We start from the raw sequence: 15,246 nt of genomic DNA, 5'->3' as shown, positions 1-15,246 counted from the left end.
CAACTCGATTACTAAAGTTGTATTTTTTACAGTCAAGTTTAATAATGTCTCCTCATAGTTATAATAATAATAATAGTAATAATAATAATAATAATAATAATAATTTAGATTTGTATGCCGCCCCTCTCCGAGGACTCAGAGTGGCTCACAACAAAATACAATGTCACAAATCCAATATATTAAAAGCACATTAAAAACCCATTATTAAAACCATACAACAAACCATACACAATTCTACCATAGCCTTAGCATAGCCTAGGGGCAACTCAGTTACCCCACGCCTGGCGACATAGGTGGGTTTTGAGTAGCTTACGAAAGGCAAGGAGGGTGGGGGCGGTTCTAATCTCTGGGGGGAGTTGATTCCAGAGGGCCGGGGCCACCACAGAGAAGGCTCTTCCCCTTGGTCCCGCCAGACGACATTGTTTAGTCGACGAGACCCGGAGAAGGCCCACTCTGTGGGACCTTATCGGTCGCTGGGATTCGTGCGGTAGCAGACGGACCCGAAGGTATTCTTGTCTTCTTCTTGTCGGCTTCTCAGTTCTGCTGTCTTCTCCATTTCTTCTGGTAGCTCCATTGTTTCTTCATTGTCCTGGTCTTTGCTCATTGTTTCCTGCATTTCCAATTTTTGGTCTATGTGGTCAAATATTTCCATCATCTCCTTATGTTGTTCCTTATAAAATTCTTAATTTATTTATTTATTTATTTTATTTTATTTATTATTTAGATTTGTATGCCGCCCCTCTCCGCAGACTTGGGGCGGCTCACAGCAAGATACACTTCATGACAAATCCAAATAAATTTAAAAAATTTAAAAGAACCCCATTTTACTAACAAACACACACACACACAAACATACCATGCATAAATTGTACATGCCCGGGGGAGGTGTTTCAATTCCCCCATGCCTGACGGCAAAGGTGGGTTTTAAGGAGTTTACGGAAGGCAGGGAGAGTAGGGGCAGTTCTAATCTCTGGGGGGAGTTGGTTCCAGAGAGTCGGGGCCGCCACAGAGAAGGCTCTTCCCCTGGGGCCCGCCAACCGACATTGTTTAGTTGACGGGACCCAGAGAAGGCCCACTCTGTGGGACCTGATCGGTCGCTGGGATTCGTGCGGCAGAAGGCGGTCTCGGAGATATTCTGGTCCAATGCCATGAAGGGCTTTAAAGGTCATAACCAACACTTTGAATTGTGACCGGAAATTGATCGGCACCCAATGCAGACTGCGGAGTGATGGCGAAACATGGGCATACCTGGGAAAGCCCATGACTGCTTAATGTTCTGATACTTCTGATACTCCATTCCATTCTGTTATCATCACTTACTTCCATCTTGTGTTCCATCTTTGCTTAATAAGTCTCCTTTTAGGCCAATTGTCCAGATACTGTTGATTCAGAACAGAGCTTCCAAATCACAATTTTGAATGTTTCATCAACAAGTAATCCAATTGAAATGAACCAGGGAGTTATCCATACATCTTCTAGTCACTTTTATATATTCAGCAAATGCTCAGCGGTTTCTTGGCTAATGTTCTTGTTTAATGTATAAATCTCCAATGGTTTTAAAATAAATACTTACAATGGTTATTCCCAACTTTGCACAGTTCACCTTTTAGCTCTGGCTTCAACTTGCTGCAGCCTCTCTGCGTTGTTGACAAATCCGATTTTAATTATTTTAATTTATAAATCTAATAAAGGGGCAATTTTAATTTAAAAAAAAGCTTAAGATCTAATTCCAGCATTTTGAAATGCCACATCTTTTTACTTTGAGAGTTCAATTTTCTTTATTATTTATTTTTTTAAAAATATTTTTCCTTCTTAAATTCTCTGGTACTTTTTCCAAGTGTAAGGTGTAACAAATTATGCTTTCCACTTAGATTTCTTGAAGTCAAGTTTCAAAGAAAAGCATTTTCTCATCCAGTTCACACATCATTCACTTTCTCCACTCCAGCCCTGTCTTAGTTGTTCAGATTGTCCCCACTTTAATGGCAGCCATGTTTGCTGCCTTTTGGGCAGGGGTGGGCAATTAATTTTGCCATGGGGCTGCATGATAAATTGGGATGGTTTTAGAGGGCTGGATTAATATAATTAACTCAGTTCTACCCAATACTGTATATTATTGGGTAGAACTGAGTTAATTATATTATAATTATAAATTATAATTATAGATTATATTATATTTATTATATTATATTTATTATATTTATTATATTATTATTATATTATAATTATAATTATAAATTAATTGCCCACCCCTTCCTTCCTTCCTTCCTTGTTCCCTCCATTTCTCCTTCCTTCCTTCCTTCTCCAGATGAAGAGAAGCTTCTGTCTCTCTGACTTTCTCTGCTTTTTATTTCTGCTTTTGGGCAGTTCTTTACTTCTCTTTCAAAATATTCCTTTCAGTTGCCTGTCTTCAACTGACCTACATTGTAAGTTGAGAAAACATAGTGGACGCTTTGCCTGAAAGTAGCTTTGGATTCCTCTTCTTCCTCCTCCTCCCTTTTTTCCCCCTGAGAGGTGGGATGGGGGATTTGCTTTAAATTTATTGAAAAGGCCAATGAAACCAATGAACAATTTAAAAATGAGCATTTATTGGACTTCTGCAAAAGGGAATGGAAAGAGAATTTCTCCTTCCTTCCTCCCTCCATTTCCCCTTCTTTCCTTCTTTCCTTCTTTCCTCCCTCCATTTCTCCTTCCTTCCTTCCTTCCTTCCTTCCTTCCTTCCTTCCTTCTTTCCTCCCTTGATTTCTCCTTCCTCCCTCCCTCCCTCCCTCCCTCCCGGCTTCCTACCTTCCTACCTCCACGGGCCGGTCACAAGTCTGCTCTTGGGGGTGGTTTCTAATTTTTTTTACTACTGGTTCTGTTGGTGCGACTTATTTTGTGGGTGTGGCTTGGTCATGTGACTGGGCAGACATGTCTTCATGGTCATGTCACTGGCTGGGCGTGGTCAACTCAATGTCACTCACATCAAGGGATGCATCACCTGGCCCTTCCCCTCTCAGCCATTCCTTGCCACACCCAGTTTCAATGTATGTATAGTTCTGTAAAAATGTTAATTTACTGAATATTAAATATTATTTTACCGAAAGAGTAGTAGATGCTTGGAACAAACTTCCAGCAGACGTGGTTGGTAAATCCACAGAAACTGAATTTAAACATGCCTGGGATAAACATATATCCATCCTAACATAAAATACAGGAAATAATATAAGGGCAGATTAGATGGACCATGAGGTCTTTTTCTGCCGTCAGTCTTCTATGTTTTTATGTTCACCTTTCTTTCAACTTTATTATCTACATACTATAGATCAGTGTTTTTCAACCAGTGTGCCACGGCACACTAGTGTGCCATGAGACATGGTCAGGTGTGCCGCGAAGCTCAGAGAGAGAAAGAAAGAGAGAAAGAAAGAAAGAGAGAGAGAGAAAGAGCGAGCGAGCAAGAGAAAGAGAACAAGAGAGAGAGAAAAAGAACAAGAAAAAGAAAGAAAGAGAGAAAGAAAGAGATAGAACAAGAGAGAGAAAGAAAGCAAGAGAGAGAGAGAAAGAGAGGGGGAAGGAGAGAGAGAAAGACATAGAGGGAGGTAGGGAGGGAGAAAGAGCAAAAAAGAGAGGAAGGAAGGAAGAGAAAGAAAGAGGAATGGAGAGAAAGAAAGATGAAGGGAGAGAAAGAGGGAGGGAGAGAGAAATAGAGCGAAAGGGAGGAAGAAAGAGAAAGATAATTTTTTTGTCCAAACTTTTTTTAGGGCCCCCCCCCCCCCCGCTCAATGTACCCCAGGGTTTCGTAAATGTAAAAAATGTGCCGCGGCTCAAGAAAGGTTGAAAATCACTGCTATAGATAAATTTTCATGGGCCACTGAAAGGAGAAAATGGCTCACATGCTTTGCCAAGAGTGTGATAGGCAACAGGCTTTTAAGGGACTGCCACAAAGAAGGGGGGGATGTATACTGCTCAAAAAAATTAAAGGGAACACTCAAATAACACATTTGAAGCGTCCCTCCCCTCCCTCAGCTCACCCGTCTGTTTAAAAAGTGTCTGTGCCACCATATGTGCTCCCCCTCCCATGAAATGAGCCCATCCTTGGTAGAAAGTGAGAATGGCAAGCTCCTCTCAAAGGCCAGAGCATGACAAACCAATTGGGAAAGGATGGCGGGGGGGTGGAATAAGGTAAGGTGTCACGCGAACCAAGACCCAGCATCTGAGAAAATAAATGAACTTCCACGTCTCTGTGGGACCTAATCGGTCGCTGGGATTCGTGTGGCAGAAGACGGTCCCGGAGATATTCTGGTCCGATGCCATGAAGGGCTTTATAGGTCATAACCAACACTTTGAATTGTGACCGGAAACTGATCGGCAACCAATGCAGACAGCGGAGTGTTGGTGTAACATGGGCATACCTGGGGAAGCCCATGACTGCTCTCGCAGCTGCATTCTGCACGATATGAATTTTCCGAACACTCTTCAAAGGTAGCCCCATGTAGAGAGCATTACAGTAGCCGAGCCTCGAGGTGATGAGGGCATGAGTGACTGTGAGCAGTGACTCCCGGTCCAAGTAGGGCCGCAACTGGTGCACTAGGCGAACCTGGGCAAACGCCTCCCTCGCTACAGCTGAAAGATGTTTCTCTAATGTGAGCTGTGGATCGAGGAGGACGCCCAAGTTGCGGACCCTCTCTGAGGGGGTTAGTGATTTCCCCCACCCCCCGGGTAATGGATGGACAGAGGGAATTGTCCCTGGGAGGCAAAACCCAGAGCCACTCCGTCTTATCAGGGTTGAGTTTGAGTCTGTTGACACCCATCCAGGCCCCAACAGCCTCCAGGCACCGGCACATCACTTCCACTGCTTCACTGACTGGACAAGGGGTGGAGATGTAAAGATAGCTCCACGTAGAGTGGATGCGCTGGCCAGTGGGGAGGTTGATTAGGCTAGCATGAATGCTCACCTCTGGATAGCAAGAGGCAGTTGGATGCGCATGGCGAAGGCGAGGCAGGGCAAGTGTCTTGAGCGGGGACCGATTCGGGGCCATCCCCAGCCAGCGGTCGCTATCAGTTCTGCGACTCTGACCAAATTTCCCCTACAAAATATCCACACAAACCATTGTGAACTGGTAGCAATCCATTACTGCTGCTGCTGCTCCTTGTTTTCAGATGAGGGGCCTTTCTGCAGCTCTCCTCAACCTGCAATGCCGTCCCCCTTCACTTCACCACCTCTGTCTCAGTTAGAGCCCTCCGACGAGGAGAGGTCAATGCGGGGAAGTGGAGTCTATACTTCTGAAAGCACTGGAAGTACAACCGGAAGTCGTCTTCGTCCCTCCCCAAAAAAGAGAGAGAATTTTATGATGGTGTCAATATTTCAACTTGGATATTTATTTTATTTTATTTTATTTTATTTTATTTTATTTTATTTTATTTTATTTTATTTTATTTTATTTTATTTTATTTTATTTTATTTTATTTTATTTTATTTTATTTTATTTTATTTTTGTTAGAGTTGAAAGGGACCATGAAGGCCATCGAGTTCAACCCCCTGCCCAAGCAGGAACCCTATACATATTTTATTGTTTTTCACATCTTACAGAGATTCCAATTTACATACCTCAAAATTAAAATATAATGCAATACAATATCAAATGCCAAATTCTTAGTCAAATTAATCAATTTTTTCTAATTACCGGTATTTATCCAATTATTTCTGGTATATATCATTCATTCACTCCTTTCCAAGTGCTATCATCTGGATTTTAGATAATGTTCTTCGCTTTCATTTATATTTAAAGTGCTATAGCTATCTATCTATCTATCTATCTATCTATCTATCTATCTATCTATCTATCTATCTATCTAATCTAATCTATCATCTATCTATCTAATCTAATCTATCTATCTATCTATCTATCTATCTAATCTATCTATCTATCTATCATCTATCTGTCTATCTAATCTATCTATCATCTATCTAATCTATCTATCTATCTAATCTAATCTACCTACCTACCTACCTATCTATCTATCATCTATCTATCTATCTAATCTATCTATCATCTATCTATCTATCTAATCTAATCTATCATCTATCAATCTAATCTATCTATCTATCTATCAACTATCTATCTATCTAATCTATCTATCATCTATCTATCTAATCTATCTATCTATCTATCTATCTATCTAATCTATCTATCATCTATCTATCTAATCTATCAATCTAATCTACCTACCTACCTACCTATCTACCTATCTATCTATCTATCATCTATCTAATCTATCTATCATCTATCTATCTATCTATCTATCTATCTAATCTAATCTATCATCTATCTATCTAATCTAATCTATCTAATCTATCTATCTATCTATCTATCTATCAACTATCTATCTATCTATCTATCATCTGTCTGTCTATCTAATCTATCTATCATCTATCTAATCTATCTATCTAATCTAATCTACCTACCTACCTATCTAATCTACCTACCTACCTACCTACCTACCTATCTATTTATCTATCTATCTATTGTTAGAATTGAAAGGGACCATGAAGGCCATCGAGTTCAACCCCCTGCCCAAGCAGGAACCCTATAGCACACCTGTCAAGTGGCAGTTCAATCTTCTCTTAAAAATGTCCAGAGTGTTGGAGTTCACATCCGCTGGTAGGTTGTTCCATTGGCTGATCGCTCTGACCGTCAGGAAGTTCCTCCTTATCTCCATGTTGAATCTCTCCTTGGTCAGGTTTGTTACGCTTCTATATGCCAAATGAATTATAATTAGCATAAGAGGTTAAAATAGATTTTTTAGTTTTCGTTTTTGTATGCTAATTTTTGTTTTGTTTTTCTCTCTTCTTCTTTTTCTGCCGCTTTTACATGTTCTGCAGCCATTTTTAAACAATGATGAACCTAACCCATTTATATTAATCTTACAGAGAAAGAGGTTGCCAAGAAGAGCACTCTGGACAACAGAGAATGAGAAGCAAAATAAACCATCATTCAAAATATTTTCCAATTCCTCTGGAAAGTTTAAAAACTCGTCTTCCTCAGCAGATGAGAGATAAGGGAAAGAATAAGAAGAACAAAGTTTTGAGCGGGAATAAGTAGAGCACGCAGAACTTGGGGAAAAAAATTAAATAAGAAATCAAGGATAATAACATTTAAATAAAGAAAAAGTAAGGAACAACTTGAAGTTAATGGGAAGAAAAAGGGTTCATGTATAGCCAAAATTGGCAGGCCTTAATGAAAAGCCTTTGAGGAAAGAAATAACTGTTGAACCAAACAACCACCAGGCAAAAGATCAGAAATATTTGTCTCTGCCTAAAGAATCCAAGCTTATCAGTGTTGAAAAGACCCCAGATACTGCCTAAGGTAGGGTGGGGGGAAACCAATTGCACAGTATCCATGCAATCAAAAGCTATACAAATGTTTGGAGTGCAATCATGAATCCTCATGATTGCTGGAAGAATCCATAGAGAAGCTCTATAAGTGCTCCCAATGTAGCAAAAGATTTAGCATTCATTTCAATCTGGTGAAACACAAGGGAACTCTTTGAATGTCCTGTTCAGTCAAAATCCCCTCCTAGTAGAACACCAGAGTACACATACAGGAGAGAAACTGTATAAATTAGGGGTTGCAGAAAAGCGTTCAAAAAGAGTTCTAAACTTGTGGGACACCAGAGAACTCACACAGGAATAAAATCATTTCAATATCCAGATTGTGGGAAAAGTTTCAGTGAAAGTTCCACCAGGTGAAACACACAGGAGAGAAACCATATAAATGTCCTGTCTGTTGGAAGAGTTTCATTCGGAATTCCCTCCTGATGATACACCAGAGACGTCGCACAGCAAAAAGACTTACCAGTGCCTGGATTGTGGGAAATGTTTCCGTTGGAATTCCAACCTGGTGGAACACCACAGGATACACACAGGAGAGAAACCATATAAATGTAGTGATTGTGGAAAAGGGTTCAAACAGCGTTCTAAGCTTGTGATACACCAGAGAACGCACACAGGAGCAAAACCATTTCAATGTCCGGATTGTGGGAAAAATTTCAGTCAGAATTCCAACCTAATGATACACCAGAGAATTCACACTGGAGAAAAACCGTATCAGTGCCTGGATTGTGGGAAAGGTTTCCAGCAGAGTTCTAAGCTTTTGATACACCAGAGGACACACACAGGCGAGAAACCATTTGAGTGTCCAGATTGTGGGAAAGGTTTTAATTGGATTTCTGAGTTGGAAGTACACCGGAGGACTCACACTGGAGAAAAACCATATGAGTGTTTGGATTGTGGGAAAAGTTTCAAGCAGAACTCTAAGCTTGTGAGGCACCAAAGGACTCACACGGGAGAGAAACCATATGAGTGTCCAGATTGTGGGAAAAGGTTCAGTCATAATTCAACCCTGGTGATACACCAAAGGACTCACACTGGAGAAAAACCATATGAATGCCCAGATTGTGGGAAAGGTTTCCAGCAGACCTCTAAGCTTCTGATACACCAGAGGACCCACACAGAAGAGAAACCTTATAAGTGTCCAGATTGTGGGAAAGGTTTCAATTGGAATTCTGAGTTGGAAGTTCACCGGAGGACTCACACCGGAGAAAAACCATATGAGTGTCCAGATTGTGGGAAAGATTTCAGTATCAGGGCTAGCCTTATAAATCATGTAAGGTTACACACAGGGGAGAAACCATATGAATGTCCAGATTGTGGGAATAGATTCACTCATAATTCGAACCTGGTGATACACCGTAGGATTCACACTGGAGAAAAACCATACAAGTGCCCAGATTGTGGGAAAGGTTTCCAGCAGAATTCTAAGCTTGTGATACACCAGAGGACTCACACAGGAGAGAAACCATACGAGTGTCCAGATTGTGGGAAAGATTTCAGTATCAGGTCTAGCCTTATAAATCATGTAAGGTTACACACAGGGGAGAAACCATTCAAGTGCCCAGATTGTGGGAAGTCTTTCACACAAAATTCCTCTCTTGTCTCACACAAGAAATTCCATATGAAGCAAAATTTGATGTGTGTAGAGGAATCTTGAATTTCATTTGTCTCATTGGAAGCCCAGCTAAGCAATTAATCATTTCATTTCTTTCCTTATTCTTTTTAGTCACACATGTCTTGGTGTCAAACATGAGGGAAGTGATCTGAGCTTCCTTTCTCTGGAGTTGTGTAGTTTTCACAGCACTGAGGGGAATTGCCATGCTATCCCAGAGAAAAGGCTTTTAGATCTCTGCGAGGTATATAGCTGCTTTGTGTTATTTCTACATCTAATTAAGGTGCGATATACATATGTATTTATTTATGCATTTTTATTGAGAAATTATGTATGGCAGTCCATAAAGTACAGAAAACAATCAACCCCATATATATTAAAAAGAGGTGGAGAGGCATGGCCAAGCATCACGGCCCCATGGGTGTTTCCCTGCTCTGAGGGAAACTCCAAAACCTCCAGCCTTTGGGGGAGAGTCAATAACCGGTGACCCCTGGTTGTGGTGGTGAGACAGAACATCCGCCCAGGGAACGAACAGCTTCCTGACCTTTAACTGAGGAAAGGCGACTCGGTCACCATTAGCCAGGACGGCCATCGCTTGAAAGAAATGAAGTCACCTGGGTGAGATGATTTTTAAAGTGATTGTTTTGGAGGTTTACAGAGAGAGGAAATAGCTGGAAATATGTGTCCGTTAAAAAGCTTTTGAAGGCTGGACGTTGAGAGGAGGTAGTGGTGTTTGCTTTTTAAACTGCTCCCTGGCTGGATTTTAGCGGTGGGGGAAACGGAAGAGCGGAGAACGGAGGCGAGAGACGAGCCATAGAGACTTATATTGATATAGATTTGGATTTACAGAATTTAAGTGCCTGTGAAAGTTATAAACTATTGGGTTTATTGGCTAGGTCACAGTGCCACCTAGTGAGCAAAGTGTGTATATAATAGTCTTCAAAATACAGCTGTGGGCTTTTCTTTTCTTTTTTGGCTGATAAAATTATATATAATCAATATTGAGTGACTTCTGTAGGGAAGTGTTGTGTTGATTTGGCACATTTTTTGCTTTGGAACAAACTACTGTTTTTTCCCTTTGATCTAGCTTGTTGAATTAAGGCAATATTTCTTTTCTTTTGCCATTCCTTGAAGGCATTTTATTATTCAGTAAGTTTGTGATTTTTCTTTTTTTTTCCTTTCCCTTACATGGAATTCTGAATACCTTTCTTTTTGGATATAGATGTCATTTAATTTTTTGGATTTGAATTCTGGAAATAATTTTTCTTTGGATTTTTTTTGGGGGGGGGAAACATTGTTATGGAGGCTGTTGTTTTTTCACGATTGGATCACTAAAAGTTTGGATTATTTTTATCTGTTTTGTCTTGTTTCAAGAGGTTTATTTTATTTTTTGATTCTGCTTATTTTTTGTTTTTTCCCCTTTTTCTCAGTTTTTTCCCCTCATCAAAACATATTGGAATTTATTTTAGTATTTTTAGCTCCTCTTTTTCTTTTTGCTCCTTTTATAGGTTTTACTTTTTGCATTTTTATTGGATTACAAGTACTTTGAATATTAGAATTGATTAAGATCGATTCTAATGTTCACCACAATTGTCAGCAGCAACTACATCAACAACACAACGTTCAGCATAGAAAGCAACAAATATTTCAGCACAAGTAGACAAGTCTAATACTAAGGAATTGAAGATCACTAAGATTAGAGATTTTTTTAAAAAAAATGATACTGAAGTTTGTTTGGTAAGGAAAAAAGGATGCAAGACTAAAAAGGGGATTTGGAAATTGGGAGTTATATCATGATGCTGCAGCATTGACATGGATGCGAGAAGGGATTTTGTTAAGAAACAAAAGACTTTTGGTTTGGAAGGACATGATTTGCAGATAGAATGGCATGCATTCTTATGGTATGGAAGAAGTAAAATACATAATCATTTCCAGAGATATTGTATAAGGAACTCTTTCTATAGAGTGTGGGAAAAGATAAAGGAAAAACATTATTTGAGAATACCACATTGGTTATCAATAATAGAAGCACCACTTTACCTGAATAGATTTAATTGGAGAAATATTGCACTAAAGATATTTTAACAGATAAGAGGGAATTGAATTCTACTCAACCATTGGAGAAACAAGGAATAATGATGGACTGGTATATGAGAATGCAATTGAAGTCAGGATATGATAAAGATATTAAAATGGAGGGTATCGATTTAGAAATGACAATTAGATGGAATACTCACAGGAACAGATGAATAATTAAAAATTGTATAATTACCTATTATATACTGATTTAAAACAGGAGCAAGTGAACGAAACGATTAAATGGGCAGGGAATTTTGGTCATACTCTAGAACTGGATAAATGGCAACAGCCTCGGGAAACAAATTATAAAATGTCTATGGTGACAGCATACAAAGAAAATGTGTATAAAATGTTTTATAGATGACACATGTAACCGGAAAGCATAGCAAAAATATTTAAAGATATATCTATGAAATGTTTGGAAATGTCAGCAAATACCAGGTTCTTTTTATCATATGTGGTGGACATGCTGAAGCCAAAATGTATTTACTCAATTCAATTTTGGATAGAAAAAATATTGAAACATATACAATTGGAATCAGAACTCTTCGTGTTGGGTATATTACCAGAGAAATTTAATAAAGAAGATACATATTTAATTATTCATATAATTACAGCAGCTAGAATTGCATTTGTGACTTAGGTGACAAAAGTAGATAGTTAAGGAGGCAGCGTTAAGATAGTAGTATATATACCTAGCAAAATTCAAGATATATGCATAAATATGGATACTGAAAAAAGATAAGTATAAGAGTTGCACCAATAACTAAGTATTTGTATTTGTATTTATTAGATTTGTATGCCGCCCCTCTCTGAAGACTCGGGGCGGCTAACAACGATAAAAAAGACAATGTGAACAAATCTAATATTAAAAATAATCTTAAAAACCCCAATTTAAAGAACCAATCATACATACAAGCATACAATGTATGAATTCTATAAGGTGGGTTTTAAGGAGCTTGCGAAAGGCAAGGAGGGTGGGGGCAACTCTGATATCTGGGGGGAGCTGGTTCCAGAGGGTCGGGGCCGCCACAGAGAAGGCTCTTCTCCTGGGTCCCGCCAAACGACATTGTGTAGATTGAGATATCTCTGTTAAATATAAGATGAATTATGATTAGATTGACTCAAAGGAGGGACAAGAGGGAGGAAGATGAAGTAGAGGAGGAAGAGAATAAGTGGGAGTAGGAAAGTGGGAGAGAAGGAGAAAGAAGATAGAGGGAGGGGAGTGATAACATAAGACGGGAAAACGTGTGATAAAAGTATAAAAGGTGCAAATTAGGATATTGGTTTAAGGTTTATTGAATACAAATGTAGAACTATATTTTGTTATGAATTACATATGTGTGGATGTATATGTGGAGAGAAAAATTAAAAACACTATAAAAAATATAGCAAATGGCGAAATACAAGACCTTGGCATTTGGCATACTCCCGCACCATTGCGTTCCCTACCAGACTGAAAAGGGCCCAGGTGTCATCCACCTGCAAAGCCCTTTCTCCAGATGGCAAAGTCAGAGCTGCAAGTAGAGGGAGAGTTGATGTTCCAGACTTCCAACCTTTCATTGCCCTCTTCAGCTGCAAGCAGAGAAGATCTGAAGCTGCAGCAATGCCTTGAACTCCTCTGCTAGAGAAATTTTGCATGATTTTATTATCCATGAAAAAACTGCCGCTGAAGGTATAAAGCAGGGGTCCCCAAACGTTTTACACAGGGGGACATTTCACTGTCCCTCGGACTGTTGGAGGGCCGGACTATTAAAAAAAACTATGAACAAATTCCTATGCACACTGCACATACCTTGTTTTAAAGTAAAAAACAAAATGGGAACGTACTATTTAGAGGGGGGAAGAAGTCTGAAATTCATATATGTTTATGTTTTGTTTTTAATTTTCTTTTGTTAACATCTGGTTGGCTATACAAGGTTTTCTTGGCTTATAAAAAATGTATAAAGAAAGAAGGAAGCACTTTGGCATAATGGTTAATAAGTTAGAAATATAATTGGTGTTGCACTTTTTGAAGGAACACTAAGGAGGAAATTTAATTAAAAGAAAATGAATGTAACTGGATGACAAAATTAGGAAAAAAAACTTTTGCAACTTTTTTGATGATTGATATTAGTTACCAACAAAATACTGCATTTTATTCATGGAAAATTATATGGTACACTGTGTTGTTTGAATGTATGTTGAGAGAAAAATTTAAAAAAATTATGCCCCCCCAAAACAGTCCTTCCTTGCCCTGTCCCTCCATTCATTTCATTCTTCCTTCCTTCCTTTCTTCCTTGTTCCCTCCATTTCTCCTTCCTTCCCTCCTTCATTCCTCTCCTCCTTCCCTCCCTCTCTTTCCCTTTTCTTTCTTTCTCTCTCTCTTTTCCCTGTGCTCTTGTCACTCAATGGCAGGCCGCATGTGGCCCGCGGGCCGTAGTTTGGGGGCCGCTGGTATAAAGCCTACCAGGATGCCAACTGTCCAGAAGTGGTGGAATTACTCTTCCAGACCTCTCCTGACATGGAAAAGGATATGAGTGGTGCTTGGGTTGCCACATCTATTAGTGCTAGTGTTGTCAATCCGGAAGCCATTTTGGAAAGTCTTCAGGGCTGCCGTAGCAAGGCTGATTGGGGCTGTGGGAATGGGAGCGGGGAATAGGGATAGACTAGAATATCCTCTCAACCAACAATTTATTCATTGATGGGTCACCCAGGGTGACCGAAGGAAAAAGGCGTAATGGATATGCTCTTGTAGATGGGGATAACAGTTCTTGTGCAGTGTTTCCCAACCTTGGCAACTTGAAGATATTTGGACTTCAACTCCCAGAATTCCCCAGCCAGCATTTGCTGGCTGGGGAATTCTGGGAGTTCAAGTCCAAATATCTTCAAGTTGCCAAGGTTGGGAAACACTGCCCTAGTGGAAACAGGGTGGCTAACAGTAGACTTGTGAATTTTATTATGCTTTAAATCAAGCTTTAAAGCTCTTTGAGGATGAAGAGGGCACCATTTACACAGATTCAAAATATGCATTCGGAGTACTGCAAATATTTGGGAAAATTTGGGCTGAAAGGAGACTCAGCGGTACAAAAGGGAAAGATTTAGGGCATAGTGAACCCATTGTAGAAACCCTTGAAAGCTAAAACAGCGGTCTTCAAACTTTTAAAACAGGCCTAGTTTAAAGTCCCTAAGACTGTTGGAGGGAGGTCAGACCAGCTGGGTGGGTGTGGCCAAGTCATGTGACTAGGAGGGTGTGGCCAATTTAACAGTCCATTAAACCAGTGATTTTCAACCTTTTTTGAGCCGTGGCACATTTTTTACATTTAAAAAATCCTGGGGCACACCACCAACCAAAATGACACAAAATGACACTCTAACACAGTACATCAGGATAGACATAACCGGCTGAGGCTTCATCTAGTGGTGGCAACATTTACCCCCAGTCCTGACCAGGATTAGAAATTGGGACCATGGGGAGGAGTAGCAGCGTCAACTACTCACCGCGGCCACACAATGACAAGTTTGCGGCAGCCCGAGCGGGGACCTTCCTGGGTGTGGATGAGAGGCGTCCTGCTATTGGTTCATCGCTAGTGGTCGGGATGCAACCTAGAAGGTGATTGGTCAGTGAGCATTCCTTGTGCCTCCACTCTTCCTGTCGCTGATAGCTGAAGGGATTTTGAGGGGAATGTTTATGTTCAGATGGAGACAGCTGGCGGCTCGCCGGAAAAATGGCCTCCGCGGGCTGTATCTGGCACGCAGGCTGTAGTTTGGGGACCCATGTTTAATTTCCCCACGGCACACCTGAGCATGTCTCGCGGCACACCAGTGTGCCGCGGCACACTGGTTGAAAAACACTGCATTAAACAATGCACAAAAATGAAACTGATTTATTTTGCTCCTGGGGGTGTTTTATTTGCTTTTATTTGCATGTAGCTTCTTTGGTTGAGTTTTCTTTCTTTTTTCAGTTGTTTAGAAGTCTAATGGTCCTCTTCAGAAAACTCAGTTTTGCAGCAAATAGTCTCAGCCCCAAGGAGATTGAGAAATCTCTCTATTTTTATTTACGCTCTCTCCCTCTGTCTCTCTCTGTCTATCTGTTCTGGAGGTGGGGAAGTGAAAAACAGGCCATTTTCATCCATTTTTGGCCTCCTGGGGCATCTGTGTATGCTGTTTTTCACCTCCCTTGCCCCCATAAGTATTCTGCAGGCCT

At 40.2% G+C, this 15,246-nt stretch overlaps 1 protein-coding gene across 1 annotated transcript in view; it reads left to right on the top strand.

The window, feature by feature from the left end:
* LOC139163082 (zinc finger protein 585A-like) overlaps positions 1 to 15,246 on the top strand; it is a 51,927-nt gene that overhangs the window by 12,807 nt on the left and 23,874 nt on the right. The window contains exon 3 of the mRNA XM_070744023.1: positions 7,959 to 8,990. Within this exon, the coding sequence (XP_070600124.1) occupies positions 7,959 to 8,990 (1,032 nt within the window). The remainder of the gene's footprint in view (positions 1 to 7,958; positions 8,991 to 15,246) is intronic.

Source organism: Erythrolamprus reginae, chromosome 2, assembly GCF_031021105.1.
Source record: "Erythrolamprus reginae isolate rEryReg1 chromosome 2, rEryReg1.hap1, whole genome shotgun sequence".
NCBI classification, from domain to species: Eukaryota; Metazoa; Chordata; class Lepidosauria; order Squamata; family Dipsadidae; genus Erythrolamprus; species Erythrolamprus reginae.
The sequence above is the reverse complement of the archived record's forward strand: the minus strand, read 5'-3'. Positions and strand labels throughout refer to the sequence as shown.